We start from the raw sequence: 15,396 nt of genomic DNA, 5'->3' as shown, positions 1-15,396 counted from the left end.
TTTTTTTTTTTTTTTTTTTTAAGAGAGAGGGGGAAACATTTAAAGTGGAGATGAGGGCTGACTTTGAAAGATTTATGGAGTTTTGACATCAGTGAAGCAAGTGAAGTTTGCAGCTCTTGGGAGCCATATAGGAAAAAGCATTGAAGTTTGATCATAGTTCAGTTTTTCTAGGGAATAAGGCACCTGCAGGAAGACAGTGAGAAATCAGGCTGGAAAGGTATCCTAAGTTTCTACTGTGTAGAGCAGCAAGAAGAGGTGGTGCTCTCATACCAAACAACGATAGCAAGCACAGTGGTTTAAAGAGGAGAATCACAGGGTGCCAGTTGGCTCCATTAGCCAAGTATGAGACTCTTAAAAGAGGACAGTGACGAGCTTGGTGCTATGTGTAAAAGTACTCTGACAACGGGATTCGTGACAGTGCCAGAGAGTGCACTGCGGTGGGGAGAGCACAGAGCTTATCTGGAGGTAAACTGTGATGGGATCAATTCTGGACTTATTTTGTCTCCCTGCACGGTGTCTAGGTATTAAGTTGAATCATATTAAATTTCAGAAATTCAACAAATGTTGGCTTAAAAAAATGGAAACTCTGTATAAGCAACATACTGGATCTGGTAAGTCTGGCAGGTAATTAGAAATGTGTGCCTGGATCTGTAAAAAGAGGTCAAGATCATGGATATAAATAAAGTGTTTTCAAACAAAAGAAATAGCCAACACTATGCTAAAAAGATTCTCTTTCACCACATACTAAAATAAACTCTCACCAAATTTTATTTCTTACCCATTTTGTGCCAGGTCTATAAGTACTAAATCCTTTTCCAGAAGAACTACTACAGCATATGGTTCCTGAAAATCTAGAATAGGAAAACAATGTTTTAAATAGTTTTTAAATAGTTTTAAATATGCAAGAAGATAGGGAATTAGATCATAAACATTTCTTGTTTTTTTTTTATTATTTTGTTCCATTCTCTCAAGTATGTAACATTCTGATCTTGTACTACATGTAATTTAAGACAATTTTGTCTTAAATGAGATAGATCTATATAATAACTCAGAAAAAATTATCTCAGTTTTGTAAAGATGAATAAGACAAGAAGTTTACAGTAACTTCTATGGTACTGCAAAATCCAAGGTGGGGCATGGGCAACAAACCCAAAATTTAAATTACAACAACTGTAAGAACAATTCTTACCATTGGATCTCATAGGAACTCAAGTACTACTATACTACTATAATTTCTTAGATATTTTATATGTACCTGTTTAACTATAAAATACATTACAGCTTTACATTTCAATTGGCTTCAAATGAAATAAAACGGATCCAGATTTAAATTCCTCTTGAAAGAATGTATGTTAGTTGTGATGGCTAATTTTATGTCAGCTTGTCTTTGTTTTGGTGTCCAGCTGTTCAGTGAAACACAAATCCAAATGTTGCTGTGAAGGTATTCTTTAGATGTGATTAACATTTAAAACAGTAGACTCTGAGTAAAGCAGATTATCAGATATAATGTGGGTGGGCTTCAATCAGCTAAAGGCCTGAAGAGCAAAGATAGGTTCTAAAAAAGAAGCAATTCTGCCTCAAGACAACTCTTTTCTGAATGTTCAGCCTGCCATCTTGCTCAATGAATTTGACTTATTAGCCTCCACAATTGCATGAACCAGTACCTTAAAATAAATTCATTCTCTCTCTCTCTCTCTCTCTCTCTCTCTTCTTCTCTCTATACCCTATTGGTTTTGTTTCTCTGGAGAACCCTGATTAATATACTAGTGTTCTATAGAATTCTAAAATGTTTCTTAATGTCCACAGTTTTGTTTGCCCTTAAGTGGCACTAAAGGTTACTATCTCACACTAACCAGATAAAGCTTATTAAACAAAATTAACTTTTGAGATAAAACTTGTAAAGTTATGAAGACAGCATCTCTCTCCCAGAAGAATTACAGCATACTAAGACAAGGAAACTACAGGTCTTTGTTCTGAATAGCAGATATCTATAGAGAATGAGTTTTAAAGATGCAAAGCTTATTACCATTTGGGTATGGTGTTTCACACAGCGTTAGAAAATCAACAATTGAGTAGTCCATTTCCAGCACAGCAGTACTCTTCCCATGCATAACTGTTAAGCAGGGTCTTCTTCCTACAGTATCATAGGACAAACCTCCTGATAAAATAATAAAAGGTTCCCTGAAAATAAAATACATAGGCAGATTATAAATAGCATAGTGGAGACTATTTTCTTGCTGTACTGTAAACGTTTTAAATAGTGAAATAATAAATTCTAACATCTTAATGCATGATTTAATTGAATACTCGTGGCTTTTTTAAATGGCATTATGTAAGACCCAAGTGAAATCATGAAAATTAATCTACAGTAAGAATGAACATTGACCACGTTTGACACTCATACCTCGCCTTGGTCCCTAAAATATTTTTCTTTAATCCTCTTTATACAACTGTCAAAAAAGTATCTCTGTGTTTCTACTGGTCAAGTCTCCTGAATGTACAGCCTTTATTTCCAATCCTAATAATCAGGCCTTCTCAACAGATCTAAGAGAGTATTTATGGCCTGAGGCATCCACTGTATGTAACAAATTAACTTCTCATTGATGTAGCAGGAACGTACTAGCTATAAATCACCCTTGAGAAAACAGTTATTCAAAATCATTTTCTAGAGGACTTCTGGAATATTGGCTGGTATGCTCTCCAACCACAGCTCCATGTACATCCACTAGCTGCCAGCTTGCCACTTCTGATTACTCTACAACTGTCTCCCTATTAGCCATTATTTAATGATTTATCTAGATTCGCTTTTTAAAACTGTATCCTTAAATATGCAAAAGGAAAAATATCTTTTCATATGTTTTGGCCTGTATTTATCTTTGTCTTGATTATTCATGCTTTTTGTCCATGTTTTCATTAGATTTGTAATCCTTTTCTAATTGTTTGGTAAGAGTTCGTTGATTTTAAGGAATTAGCTTTGATCTGCTATGTGTCTCATCATTTGTTGGGTGGGAAGCTGTTTATGGTACATCAAACAGATGATTTTAAAAGTTTGATATAAGATTTTCTTAAGTCCCCTCATGATATTTTAGGTACTTTCTGAATACTTATTCTAAGTTCAGTAGATTCACCTACCTCCTCTTCACATCTGGTATAAGCAGTATGTAATAATACAGAATTGTTAAAAATGCTAGTTCTTATTCACTTATTATTTTTTTAAAAATGCTAATTCTTATATTTAACTTGAAGCTTGTTTGTCTATTGTTATACGGCTGTGAATAATAAGACAAGTAGAGTAAAGCAATATTTTGTTACTTAAAAAAAAAGTGCTTGTTCTGGAACAAGCTGCCTAAATTTAAATTAAATCTCAGCTCTGGTTTCCTTTCTGTGTGATACTGAAAAGTTGCTTAACCTCTCTATGGAGACCGAGTGGTATCTATATATACCTTGACAATTACTGAATTAATATACACAAAGCACTGGCATCAATGTGCGGCACATAGCATATCTTTGGTAAGATTTACCTATTATTACTACTATTATTAAAATTAATATTTTAATAAATTAAATAAATAAATAAATAAAATAAAAATAATAAAATTACCATTATTATCCATTATGAAAGTTCCCCTTCTTTTGGCATGTGGAAACATTAAAATTTCTAAATTGTTTATTTTTATCTAAAATAAACTCTAGAATAAATAAACTCCACTAAAATTTACTTAGAGTAGTAGTACAAATGTGTAATTTATAAGGAAATACAAATATTAGGTCAAATAACTCAATTGTTTTTTAATACTGAAACATTTTACCTATTTTAATATATATAATGGATATGTGTATGTGTGTATAGTATTTTATTTAAAACTATACTCTCATATATCCTTGTTTTAGTTTTTTTCATAGAATTTATCATTAAAAAAACAGACACATGAAAAAATGTTCATCATCACTAGCCATCAAGGAGATTCAAATTAAAACCACATTGAGATATCACCTTATACCAGTTAGAATGGCCAAAATTAGCAAGGCAGGAAACAACATGTGTTGGAGGGGATGTGGAGAAAGGGGAACCCTTTTACACTGTTGGTGGGAATGCAAGTTGGTGCAGCCACTTTGGAGAACAGTGTGGAGATTCCTCAAGAAATTAAAAATAGAACTTCCCTATGACCCTGCAATTGCACTCCTGGGTATTTACCCCAAAGATACAGATGTAGTGAAAAGAAGGGCCATCTGTACCCCAATGTTTATAGCAGCAATGGCCACGGTTGCCAAACTGTGGAAAGAACCAAGATGCCCTTCAATGGACAAATGGATAAGGAAGATGTGGTCCATATACACTATGCAGTATTATGCCTCCATCAGAAAGGATGAATACCCAACTTTTGTAGCAACATGGACGGGACTGGAAGAAATTATGCTGAGTGAAATAAGTCAAGCAGAGAGAGTCAATTATCATATGGTTTCACTTATTTGTGGAGCATAACAAAGAGCAGGGAGGATATGGGGAGTTAGGAGAAGGCAGTTGGGAGAAATTGAAAGGGGAGGTGAACAATGAGAGACTATGGACTCTGAAAAACAATCTGAAGGGTTTGAAGAGGTGGGGGGTGGGAGGTTGGGGGAACCAGGTGGTGGATATTAGAGAGGGCATGGGACTGCATGGAGCACTGAGTGTGGTACAAAAACAATGAATACTGTTATGCTGAAAATAAATTTAAAAAATGATTAAAAAAAATAAATAAAATTAAATAAAAAAGAAAAAAACTTATTTTGTTTATTGTTTTTCTCATTAAATTTTAAGCTCCATGAGGGCAAGGAGATTTGTTCATTTTGTTCCTTTGCTGTATCCAAAACTTGGTGAATTAGTAGAATGAATACATAAATGAATGGAATTAACAGAAATGTACGTTACACTAACCACTCTTTAGTTTACACTATCATTTGGATTTTTCACCACTAAAATGACTTTGTTAATATTATTTTTCCACCTAAGTGACAATAATCAAGGTTAAAATTCCCAAAAAGAACTATACCAATACATTGTTTCAATCACTTTGCATAGTGTTATTATTCTGACTATAGTTAGGAAAGCATATTTAATTTTCTTTCCTTTTGTTCCACATATAATGAATAAATAGGATACATTTCCTCTCTTGCGTACTTTGAAATTTTCCATACAATTGAATATAAAATACTAGAAAGAAGGATGAAGACTTTGACTTCATCTTTTACAGACCGGAGGCCCGGGCCATGTATTTTATAAGTAATATTTAAAAAATAGTCTGATAAATGCTTTTACATATAGCCAACTTAAAAAAAAAAAAGCAGCATTGTTAATATAAAAACCAGGAACAGGCAGATGCTGAGCTACATAATAGAATAAAATTTCCATGGAAATATCAGGTAGGTTTGCCCGGTAAGTCACCAGTTTATTAGATAAATTGTTAATAATGGTATTTAATAACATCATGGCAATTAGGTAGGTTTATCCTCAAAAGGCAACTAAGTGTGTATTCAGTGGCCTTGTAAGTTGCCTATACTTCCTTCTAAACTTAGGAAAGAAAAAAATACATGATGAAAAAAATAGGGATAAAAGTATAAGAATAAAAAAATATGAGTAAGAAGCAGTTTCAAAGAGATACCAAGTTAATATTCTTTTTCATAATAAAAGTTCCCCAAATCTAGCAAAAAATGCATATATATATATGTATACATTTAAAGACTTTTTTTTCCCTTATATCTTATGTGTTGTTTTAAAAAAAAAAAATAATCTGAGTTTGCCAGGCAGGAATCACCTGACTTATGAACACCCAAGAGATTATATTTTTTCTTTATAAAGAACCAAACTTTGAAGAGGAAATATTAATGAGATGAATACTTTACAACAAGTAGTCATAAATGCAATGATAAGTATTTTAATACTAGATATTGAAAATTACATAAACTGTTTTGTTGGCATTTAGAATTATATAAAAAACTCTAGAAATCTAGATTATTTCTAGGTAGCATATGAATTATGGAGGTGGAGAATCTGTTTTTAAACACAATGTTAGTTTTTTTGATGTTACAGTAAGACCTGGAGAAAAGATAATTTTTATCCCATTAACTTAACATCGAATTTCAGTAGAATTTCTTTTAATGATACTGGGTGCTCCTCAAGACTGTCATTTTGTGAAGATATCTGCATTAGAAGGGTGTCTGGACATTATAATAACTTAATCATTTAATCATTCACTCATTCATTCATTTATGAGACCAAGTGCCATGCATGTGCTCATGCAGGGGTAGGCAGAGGAAGAGGAAAAGAGAATCCTAAGCAGGTTCCATGCTGGCCGTGGAGCCTGACATGGGGTTAGATCTCATCACCCTGAGATCATGACCTGAGCTGAAATGAAGAGTCAGATGCTTAACTGGGACTGAGCCACCCACATGCCCCTGGACCTTTCATAATCTGATTGAAATTTTTAAGAGGCTGAACACTTTTAATTAATTCCTTTGTCTTCTAACCTCCCCAGACTGGCCTTAATAACTGGTTTGGCTCAAGTTGTGTTTCATATGAAGCACTCTTCAGTTAAAGGAAGTACTTCTACCCAAAAAGCCATTTTTATAACCAATTTGCTCAGCTCAGTTCTGCAACATTACCCATTCATTCAAATTTATTTTGAGCACCTGTATTCCTGAGAATAAAACAGTGCACTCATGTCTAGTCTACATGAACACGCACATTGGGACAAGTGTTACAAAGAGAATAAAACAATGTGGAATGGTAGGCTGACTGTGAGGGAGGCCACAGAGCAGTTACCCTAAGAGTGGTCAGAAAAGATCCCTGAAGTAATGACAGATGAGCTGGCCGGAATGATGAGGAGCCAGTCAAAGAGCTTGGGGTTGGGAGAAAAGGGATGCACATTCTAGGCAGCAGGAATAATGGCAAAGACCCCAAGTCAGGAATGAGTTTGGTACATCTGAGGAAATAAATGGCCAATGGGGCTACAACACAGTGCGTAAAGCAATATGTGATAAGAGATGACACAACTCCAAATCTTATAAAGTGCATCCTGTTCCCTGTATTAGTATCTTAAGAACCTGTCTCCTCTATATCAGCCCCAAGATAACTTTAGTTCTGGCCCTAATAACCCGCAGCTGAAATTATTATAATAGCATTTGCACACATTGTTTATTGCCTGAGATATACTTCCCCTCATTTTCTGTTTGACTTTAGCATTCTAAAACTCAGTCCAATTACTATCTCCTCAGAAAAACCTTCCCTGATCCATCCACACTGATTGTGCTTGGTTCCCTTTCTGTGTTCCTAGAATCCTGTGCCTACTTCTTCTCAGCATTCACCACACTGAATTGTCATTATGTTTATCTAGTTTCCCTTTGTATTGTGAGCTCCTTTAGGAAACAGAGGGTATAATTACCTCTGCATCCCCAGGCCCTAGCTAGGGATCCCAAAAAGTGTTTAACAAATACATATTTAAATACCACTAAACCTATCACTCAGATGGTCACTAATACTAGGACTTACAATCAGAAATGCTGTAGGATTTGGTAATATTTGGCCAAATTTGGTAATAGACACTGCCTAAAGTAGTTTGACATGTAACTGTTGTGCTGTTCTGATACTTTCTGCATAATTAGTACTGCCACCTGTATTATTCACTACTTCTGTGTATTTTTAAAATTGGAATTTAAGCTCCAAATTCTCTATGTCCTTAATTTACATTACTAACCTTATTAAATTCTCCAACTTTCATCAAATGCAGATGTGCTCTTCTATTTCAAAGGAAACACTTAACTATAAATTTGGTGAAATGAATTATACCTTGGCTCTTGAAAGCTAACAGATATCTTCTCTTTACTACTCTAACCTCAGTGCTCAACTTTATTTGGGGGTGGTGAGGAGCAGAGGAAGCATAAGAGAGGAAATCTTAAGTAGGCTCCACGCCCCGTACCAACACGGGACTTGATCTCACAACACCTGAGATCATGACCTGAGCTGAAATCAAGAATCAGCTGCTTGACCACTGAGCTGCCAAGGCGCCCCCAGTGCTTAGCTTTTTATTGAATGAATATATGACTTTTATGAGACTGTACATCAGATTTCTAAGATTCTCAGTTCAAATTCCAATTCTAAATTATGATTATCTAATTTGAATAGTCTTAAGAAAAATCTATGCAACTATGATCTCATATTTGTTGTCAAATTGCTTACTTTTCACATAAAAGCTAAAGGCTAAGTTTTTTGAAGTATATCAAAATGAAATAATCAAAAACGAGGGTTTCAAAAAATGAATTTTTAAGGGCTGAAAAGCAAAACAGAAAACAAAATATTAGGGAGATGAATTAAAAGCACTTTTTTAATCATGGAATGCTACAGTTTCAAACAATGCTTCTTAAACTGTCTGTGGTTAAGAACTATTTAAAAAAATCGAATTCATTGAAAAATCTTTGTTTTGTAAGAAAAACAACTAAATGTGTCCACTGACGTTGTGGTAATATCAAATGATATTCAAGTTTCCATACTCTTACTTTTGATTTCTGTATTTTGTCTCAGAGTTAGCCGACTGGAACCATTCATGCACCATACTTGGAGTAGCACTAGTCTAGAAAACAAAAAGTTGAGCCTTCTGAGGATACTGCTTTGACTTACCCTATCATGACCAGGGAGATATGTGAGGATGTCACTGAAGACCTCACTGCAACGTGCCAAACTCCCTCACACTCTGAAGTTAATTCAGAAGCCATAGAATTCTTTAAAACAACTATTTGATAAGAGAACTACTGCTTAGTTATGACAAGTTTTCACCAGGGACCTTTTTGAGTAAACGTGAAAATAACAAGGTAGCATAAGAATAAACCATTATGATAAGGAACTGAATGCAGAGAAGCACAATGGGTCATAACCCAAGTTTTGGAAGAAGACATCTATGTTCAGATCCTAGCTCTATTACTTTGTACCTATGAGGACTGAAAAACTTATTTTAATTATCTGAGCCTCAGTTTTCTCTTCTGTAATATACACCTCATAGAGTTAATTATAAAGATAAAGTGACATTGCATATACATGGCTTATTACAGTGACTAGTATGAAATGAATTCTCAGGAAGTGACTATTACTTTACTAGCACCATGATGATAATATTCCAGTGTCCTTCTAGTTCAGATCTATACCTCTGCCAATTTTAAGAGGACTCTCTGAGAACCAGAGTAGCCGCCTCGAAGCTATGTTTCACTAGTGACTAACCCTAATACTCTCCTTTGCTAATATAGATAAAAAGATAGAAGTTTAGGGGGAAAAAATAAAGGAACATGATTTAGACAAGTTTTTGTCTAAATGAGCAATTTAACAATGGTATAGATTTAGTAGATTTGTATATTGCAGTATTTGCATAAAATTAAGATTTTAATATTGTTATGTTTTATTGATATAATTTTCCATGAAAAGTTATAGTAATCAGACTTAATACATATCCTTTTAGTTATTAAAAATGTGGAATCTCCAAACACTTCCATAAATTGCCATGAAATATACAAGAGTGATACTGAGAATGTGGTCTGTGAACCCCTAAGGGTTTCCAGGATCCTTTTCAAAAGGTCGAGGATAAAACCACTTCATTAAAAAAAAAAAAAAAAAAAAAAGACACTATTGGCCTTTTCACTGTGGTGATATTTACACTGATGGCACAAAAGTAATAGTAGGTGGATTCAACTCCTGGTATCTCAGCATGAACCAAAGCCATGGCACAAACCTAGACTACTCATTTTATTCCTCATTGCTTCACGTTAAAAGGATTTTTTCCCTTCCACTTCCAAAGGTCTTTGATGAAGTAGTAAGATGACTAATTTTAAATACTGACCCTTAATAGGTCTTTCTAATGTTGTGTTAGGGAAATAAAAATATACACAAAGCACTTCTGTACACTGAATTGGACAATTATTTCCAGAAAAGCACTTGTACAGTTGTCAGAGTTGTGAGCTAAACTATCTATTATTTTTGCTTCCAGGATGTCTAACAAACTATAATTTAGGTTTGGGTAATTGACAGTAATCTTCCCAAAAATGAATGAAGTGAATCTTATTTTAGGAAAAGCAACTGACATTATTTGTTTACGATGATAAAATCTGGGCTTTCAAGTAAAAATTAAGAGTTTGGGAACTTCTATCTGCCAAGAATTTCACAGTTTCCCAATACTTCAAGATTTTCCGCAGGAGATCAGTGGTGATATCAGCAATTTAAAGATATACAATGAAATGCCTCAATACTAGAAGATATCAAAGAGTCAATCAGTATTTTCCTATTTACCAGTGCCATGATGTTACAAAAGCATGCAAGAGTGAAAGAGTCACTGCAAGTGCTGAAAGACCAAAGAATTTTGGGGAGAGAGTAAAAAATTTTACCAATAAGCAATTCAGATCTCCCACTACAACCAATGTTTAAGAATCTACTACTTGTCAAGTTTGGGTGTAGTGGCAAAGAATATTTACCGTTATTTTAAAAGTCAAACTACATACCTGTGTAAACCTGGATTTTCTTTGTATGCCTCAATTAGAAGAACATTATCACAAAAGACCAACTGTAGAAGCAGATCTGAGACTTTAGCTGTAGTCTATTACACGACACTTGAAAGAAATTTCCAAAATAAACAATTCTAGTACATTTTTAGAAGGAGTTATTTTAAAATGTTTTACTTATCTTAACATGCAAGGGGTTATTATTTTTTTATAAAGATGTTTTTAGTTAGATTTTTTTTTAAGATTTTATTTAGTTATTTGACAGAGAAAGATCACAAGTAGGCAGAGAGGCAGGCAGAGAGAGAGGAGGAAACAGGCTCCCTGCTGAGCAGAGAGCCCGATGCGGGACTCGATCCCAGAACCCTGAGATCATGACCTGAGCCGAAGACAGAGGCTTTAACCCACTGAGCCACCCAGGCGCCCAGGGGTTATTATTTTTAAATGAATTAATAAGTATTTTTTTAATTCTAAACTTTATTTCTAGTAGGGTAAATATCAATAGTTAAAACCCACATAAAGTAGATGATGTTTGGGGTTCTCACTGAGTGTAAAGAGTCCTGAGACCAGTTTAGGGACTGATAGTATACATATAAAAATTAAGCCCACACAAAAGAAAATGGGCAATAATGACAGGCTTTCATTTTAATACAAGTTAAAACAACTGGTTATAATTATTAAGAGATTATATAATAATATAAAAGGGTGTTATAATAAAGGTAATAATAAGTAAGCTTAAGTTTATTAACAGGGACTCTATTAGTACCATACAAAGAAATAAAATGGCATTCTTCTCTAAATTATGGTCTTTTGACCATTAATACAATGATGAAGATTCACTGAAGTCTTTATGATTTCTCATTACCAGTCAAACTATAAGAACTTAGGGGTTACATAGCAATAACGTGCTAAATAGCAAGTCCTCTAACATGTGAAATTCATGTAAATGAGTGGCTGGCAAGACTCAACTTGGAGATAAGACAGAAAAAGACTCCATGAATTCTACAGTCCTCACTTAAGAAAAAGAAAAAAAATTCTTAGAACATCTTCCCAACCTTGAAAGCAGAAGCTTAAGTGCCCCTACAAACTGAACATTTCATGAATCTTAATAAATTTAGAAGAATTATAATATTCTCTTGTGACCAGTAAAGGCTGACAGTCATAACAAAAGCTATTATAATGAAGTTGTCATGTCTATGGCAACACAGCTCTTCTCTACCTGTGCTTTCCAGCGCATAGCATCCATTCTGGTGCTGACATTAAACTGGAAAGCAAAATAAACTTAAGCATCAACATGATAAGTCAATGAGATAAAGGTACAGAATTTGGTAGACCTAACCTAACCATAAAAATTCCAGAAAAATTATGCTTTGGGGTTTCGATGTATTATAGTTTCATGATCCAGTATGGTTAGGATGCATGAAATTTCTATGGCCCTACAGCAATCTGTATTAGTCCATAACTTTTTTTTTCTAGTATCAATTCAAATGAAAGAATTTTTATAACAATTAGGCATTTTTTCAAAAAGAAATCTAAAACCTTCAATTAAGTCTTTGTCATGCAGAATATTTGTAATTACATGAACTATACATGAAGTTCATAGTGTTACAAGTATGATTTCAAAGCTTATCTCTGAAAGAACACTGCACAGTTTTCAAAATCAAGGGCACCTGGGTGGCTCAGTGGGTTAAAGCCTCTGCCTTCGGCTCAGGTCATGGTCTCAGGATCCTGGGATCAAGCCCGGCATCAGGCTCTCTGGTCATCGGGGAGCCTGCCTCCCCTTCTCCCTCTGCCTGACTCTCTGCCTACTTGTGATCTCTGCCTGTCAAATAAATAAATAAAATCTTTAAAAAAAAATCATTTACTGCAGACAAAGTCTTACATGGATTTGATCCCTGTCCCCTTGAACAACATAACCTAAAGCATATAAGCTGATATCAATATATATTATAAGCAGCCCAGGACTAGAACAATTAGTGAACCATCACTAAGATATTCAGTCCATGCACAGATCATAAGTAGATGCATTTTAGAGATGGAAAAAGAAAAGCAGATTAGGATGAATAATGATGGAAGCCTACCCTTAAATTAGTTTCAACAAGCCATAAAGCTTTATGGATGCAACAGAGAACCAATTTAGATGATGAAGAAGGGATGGCTCTAAAAGAAGAAACCATAGGAAAGCTAATGAACTTCAGCAGTAGAAAAAAGTGTAAGAAAGTGTAAAAGAACGAAGTGTAAGAAAGGACTATCTGAATATCCTTAACAAGTAAGAGATAATTTTGGAAACAATTAGATTTGAAAGGAAGCTGTGCCTTCTTATAAATAATACACATCAAAAACTACTAGACTAAAAAAAAATAACTATAAGGTTTTAAAAATTCTATTTTAGGATTTCAGAAATGGAAGATGTGTTACCAAATGAGTATCAGCCATTAATATGCCAACTTTGTTAAATTCATCTATTTCTAGATACAGGGGCATGGATAAACATATAAATAATTTTGGTCCCTGCCAAAACATAAAAGCTGAGCTGGATGACTGCTTGCAAAAAACTAAGTTGTAAAATTTTTATGAAACACCACTTAATATGCAGATAGAAACAAATTTAACTTCAGGTCCCTATTATCAGAGCAGGTTGCCTTTTCTATTATAACAGTACTCATTTAGGAGTTCACACTGTGGTGACAAAATATAAGATGATTCCAAAGCATAAATGCTTACTTTTAAGGTAAGGAAATTACTAAAACAAAAACATCTCCCATTGATGAGACTGATGAAACTGTTACAGTTTATACTAAGTCTTTGAAGTGCACACAGTATGATACTTTCAAGAAGCAATGTGGGAACTTGTCAAGATTCATAAAAATCTTTTATCTTCAAAATTTCACCATTGGAAATTTACTGTAAAGAAACAGTACAATTGTTAAAAAAAATCTGTTGAATTAACTATAACATCAAAAAAGAGAATCTGTTCACTACTATATTTTTATCTGTAATATGAAAAACGTGATTATAATATCAAAAAATAAATATTCAGCCAAAGAGAAGAATGTCTGTGTAAAGCACATAAGCTTTAGAATTATTTTAAGGAATAGATAAAAACTAGTAATATTTTAGACATGTTAAGCAGGAAAAAAAATTCACCAGACTGAATATGCTCTAAGAATATAATTAAGTGAAAATGTGTATGTATCTGAAAAAAGATTGAGGGAAAATGAACAGAAGAAAAAAATTTGTTTCGAGTAGTGAAATTATAGGTAATATGTTTCTTTTGTGAAGATTTTATTTAATGTTATAATAAAAAAGAAACAAACTTAGGTACTTCTAAAAACAGTCTAGAGAAGAAGATAATGCTGGTTAAAAATGAGGGTTGCTGGGCAGAGGGGGGTTGGGGGGGTTATGGACATTGGGTAGGGTATGTGCTATGGTGAGTGCTGTGAAGTTTGTAAACGTGGAGATTCACAGACCTGTACCCCTGGGGGGAAAAAAAAAAATATATATATATGTTTATAAAAAATAAAATTATAAAAAAAAAAATGAAATTAACAGGGGTGCCTGGATTGCTCAGTTGGAAGATCAGGTGACTTTTTTTTTTTTTTTTTTTTTTGGCAACTGTAATTTTGTTACCCAAACAATGTAAGGGCATTTTCATTTTATTTATCTATTTATTTTCATTTTATTTTATTTTATTTCTTTTCATTTTATTTTATCTTATTTCTTTTCAGTGTTCCAACATTCATTGTTTATGTACCACACCCAGTGCTCCATGCATACGTGCCCTCCATGACTCTTGATCTCAGGGTGGTGAGCTCAAGCCCCAAGTTCAGCATAGAGGTTACTTAAAAATAAAATCTTTAAAAAAATAAAATTAATATTAACGATTGTGACTAATTATACTTTTGGAAAAAACCCACATTTTTCCTATGAAATACCATGGAAATAGTTCGCCAATTTTTAACATCATTTCCTTATCTATGACTGTTACTTTTGGAATTACAATGTAATATAAAAATGTAGCTTATGCTGAAGAATTATCTGCTTTCTAGGCAACTCAAGAATTGCTACACAAAATAAGTTGGAATATTATTATGATTCATCCATTCGGCAAGTGTTTACCAAGTGCTTAACTGTGTTGGTCCCCACAGAAGGGGCCCAAAAGTCTTATCTTCCATCATTTGATTCCTCCAGCTTCACTCCACCCTTTGGCCAGCATACCCCACCCCTCTATTACTGCACTTTTTACTCATCATCTACTTTACTGATTTTGGGGTTCCTTTTCAGAACCCAAAACTTACCTTAATCCTAAGACTTTTAGTTCTGTAGCCAAAAAATTTTTTCAGAAGAATCCAGATCATATAATCATATAACAATGCTTTTAGTATTCAGAAAGAAAATTATCTTCCTCACCTGTACTTTGAATTAATCCTGAGAAATTCACTCTAAAACTTTCTGCCCAAATTATTTCCTTTTCATTTTCAGCATCATCTATTCCAACAGTTCTTTCTTTTCTGCCATTTGTCATATGGAGGTCTTCCCCAAGTTACAATGAAAACAAAACTGTGTCTTACTCTTCCTGATGAAATGTAAATGCTATTTTTAATCTACTGTTGAATACACTAAACACATGTTCTAAAGCAGTATTTAAAAAAAAATAAATAAGTAAACCAGCATTTTCTGTTAATCCACCCATTTCTTTTTCCTTCTTTTAATGTTCCTACATCCTGGCTCATGTTTGAAACAAGGCTAATAAAATATTCTTACAAATTAATTCCTCTTACAATGAGTATCCTCTGATCTTCCTTCCGTTATCATTCTAACCTATCTTTCTATAGCAGCAAACAAGGCTTACTTACTTAGTCTCTCCTACAAACACTTCAAGGATGT

At 33.8% G+C, this 15,396-nt stretch overlaps 1 protein-coding gene across 6 annotated transcripts in view; it reads right to left on the bottom strand.

Moving 5' to 3' along the window:
- The window catches only part of STXBP5 (syntaxin binding protein 5), a 170,516-nt gene that overhangs the window by 70,174 nt on the left and 84,946 nt on the right, over nt 1-15,396 (bottom strand). For all 6 annotated transcript variants that reach the window (XM_032873133.1, XM_032873135.1, XM_032873136.1 and 3 more), the window contains 2 exons: nt 2,027-2,181; nt 779-851 (listed from right to left, as the gene is read on the bottom strand). In XM_032873133.1, the coding sequence (XP_032729024.1) occupies nt 779-851; nt 2,027-2,181 (228 nt within the window). The remainder of the gene's footprint in view (nt 1-778; nt 852-2,026; nt 2,182-15,396) is intronic.

The sequence above is a fragment of the Lontra canadensis genome, unplaced genomic scaffold (assembly GCF_010015895.1).
Source record: "Lontra canadensis isolate GAN:19392208 unplaced genomic scaffold, GSC_riverotter_1.0 scaffold47, whole genome shotgun sequence".
NCBI classification, from domain to species: Eukaryota; Metazoa; Chordata; class Mammalia; order Carnivora; family Mustelidae; genus Lontra; species Lontra canadensis.
This window is presented reverse-complemented; position numbering and strand designations above follow the sequence as displayed.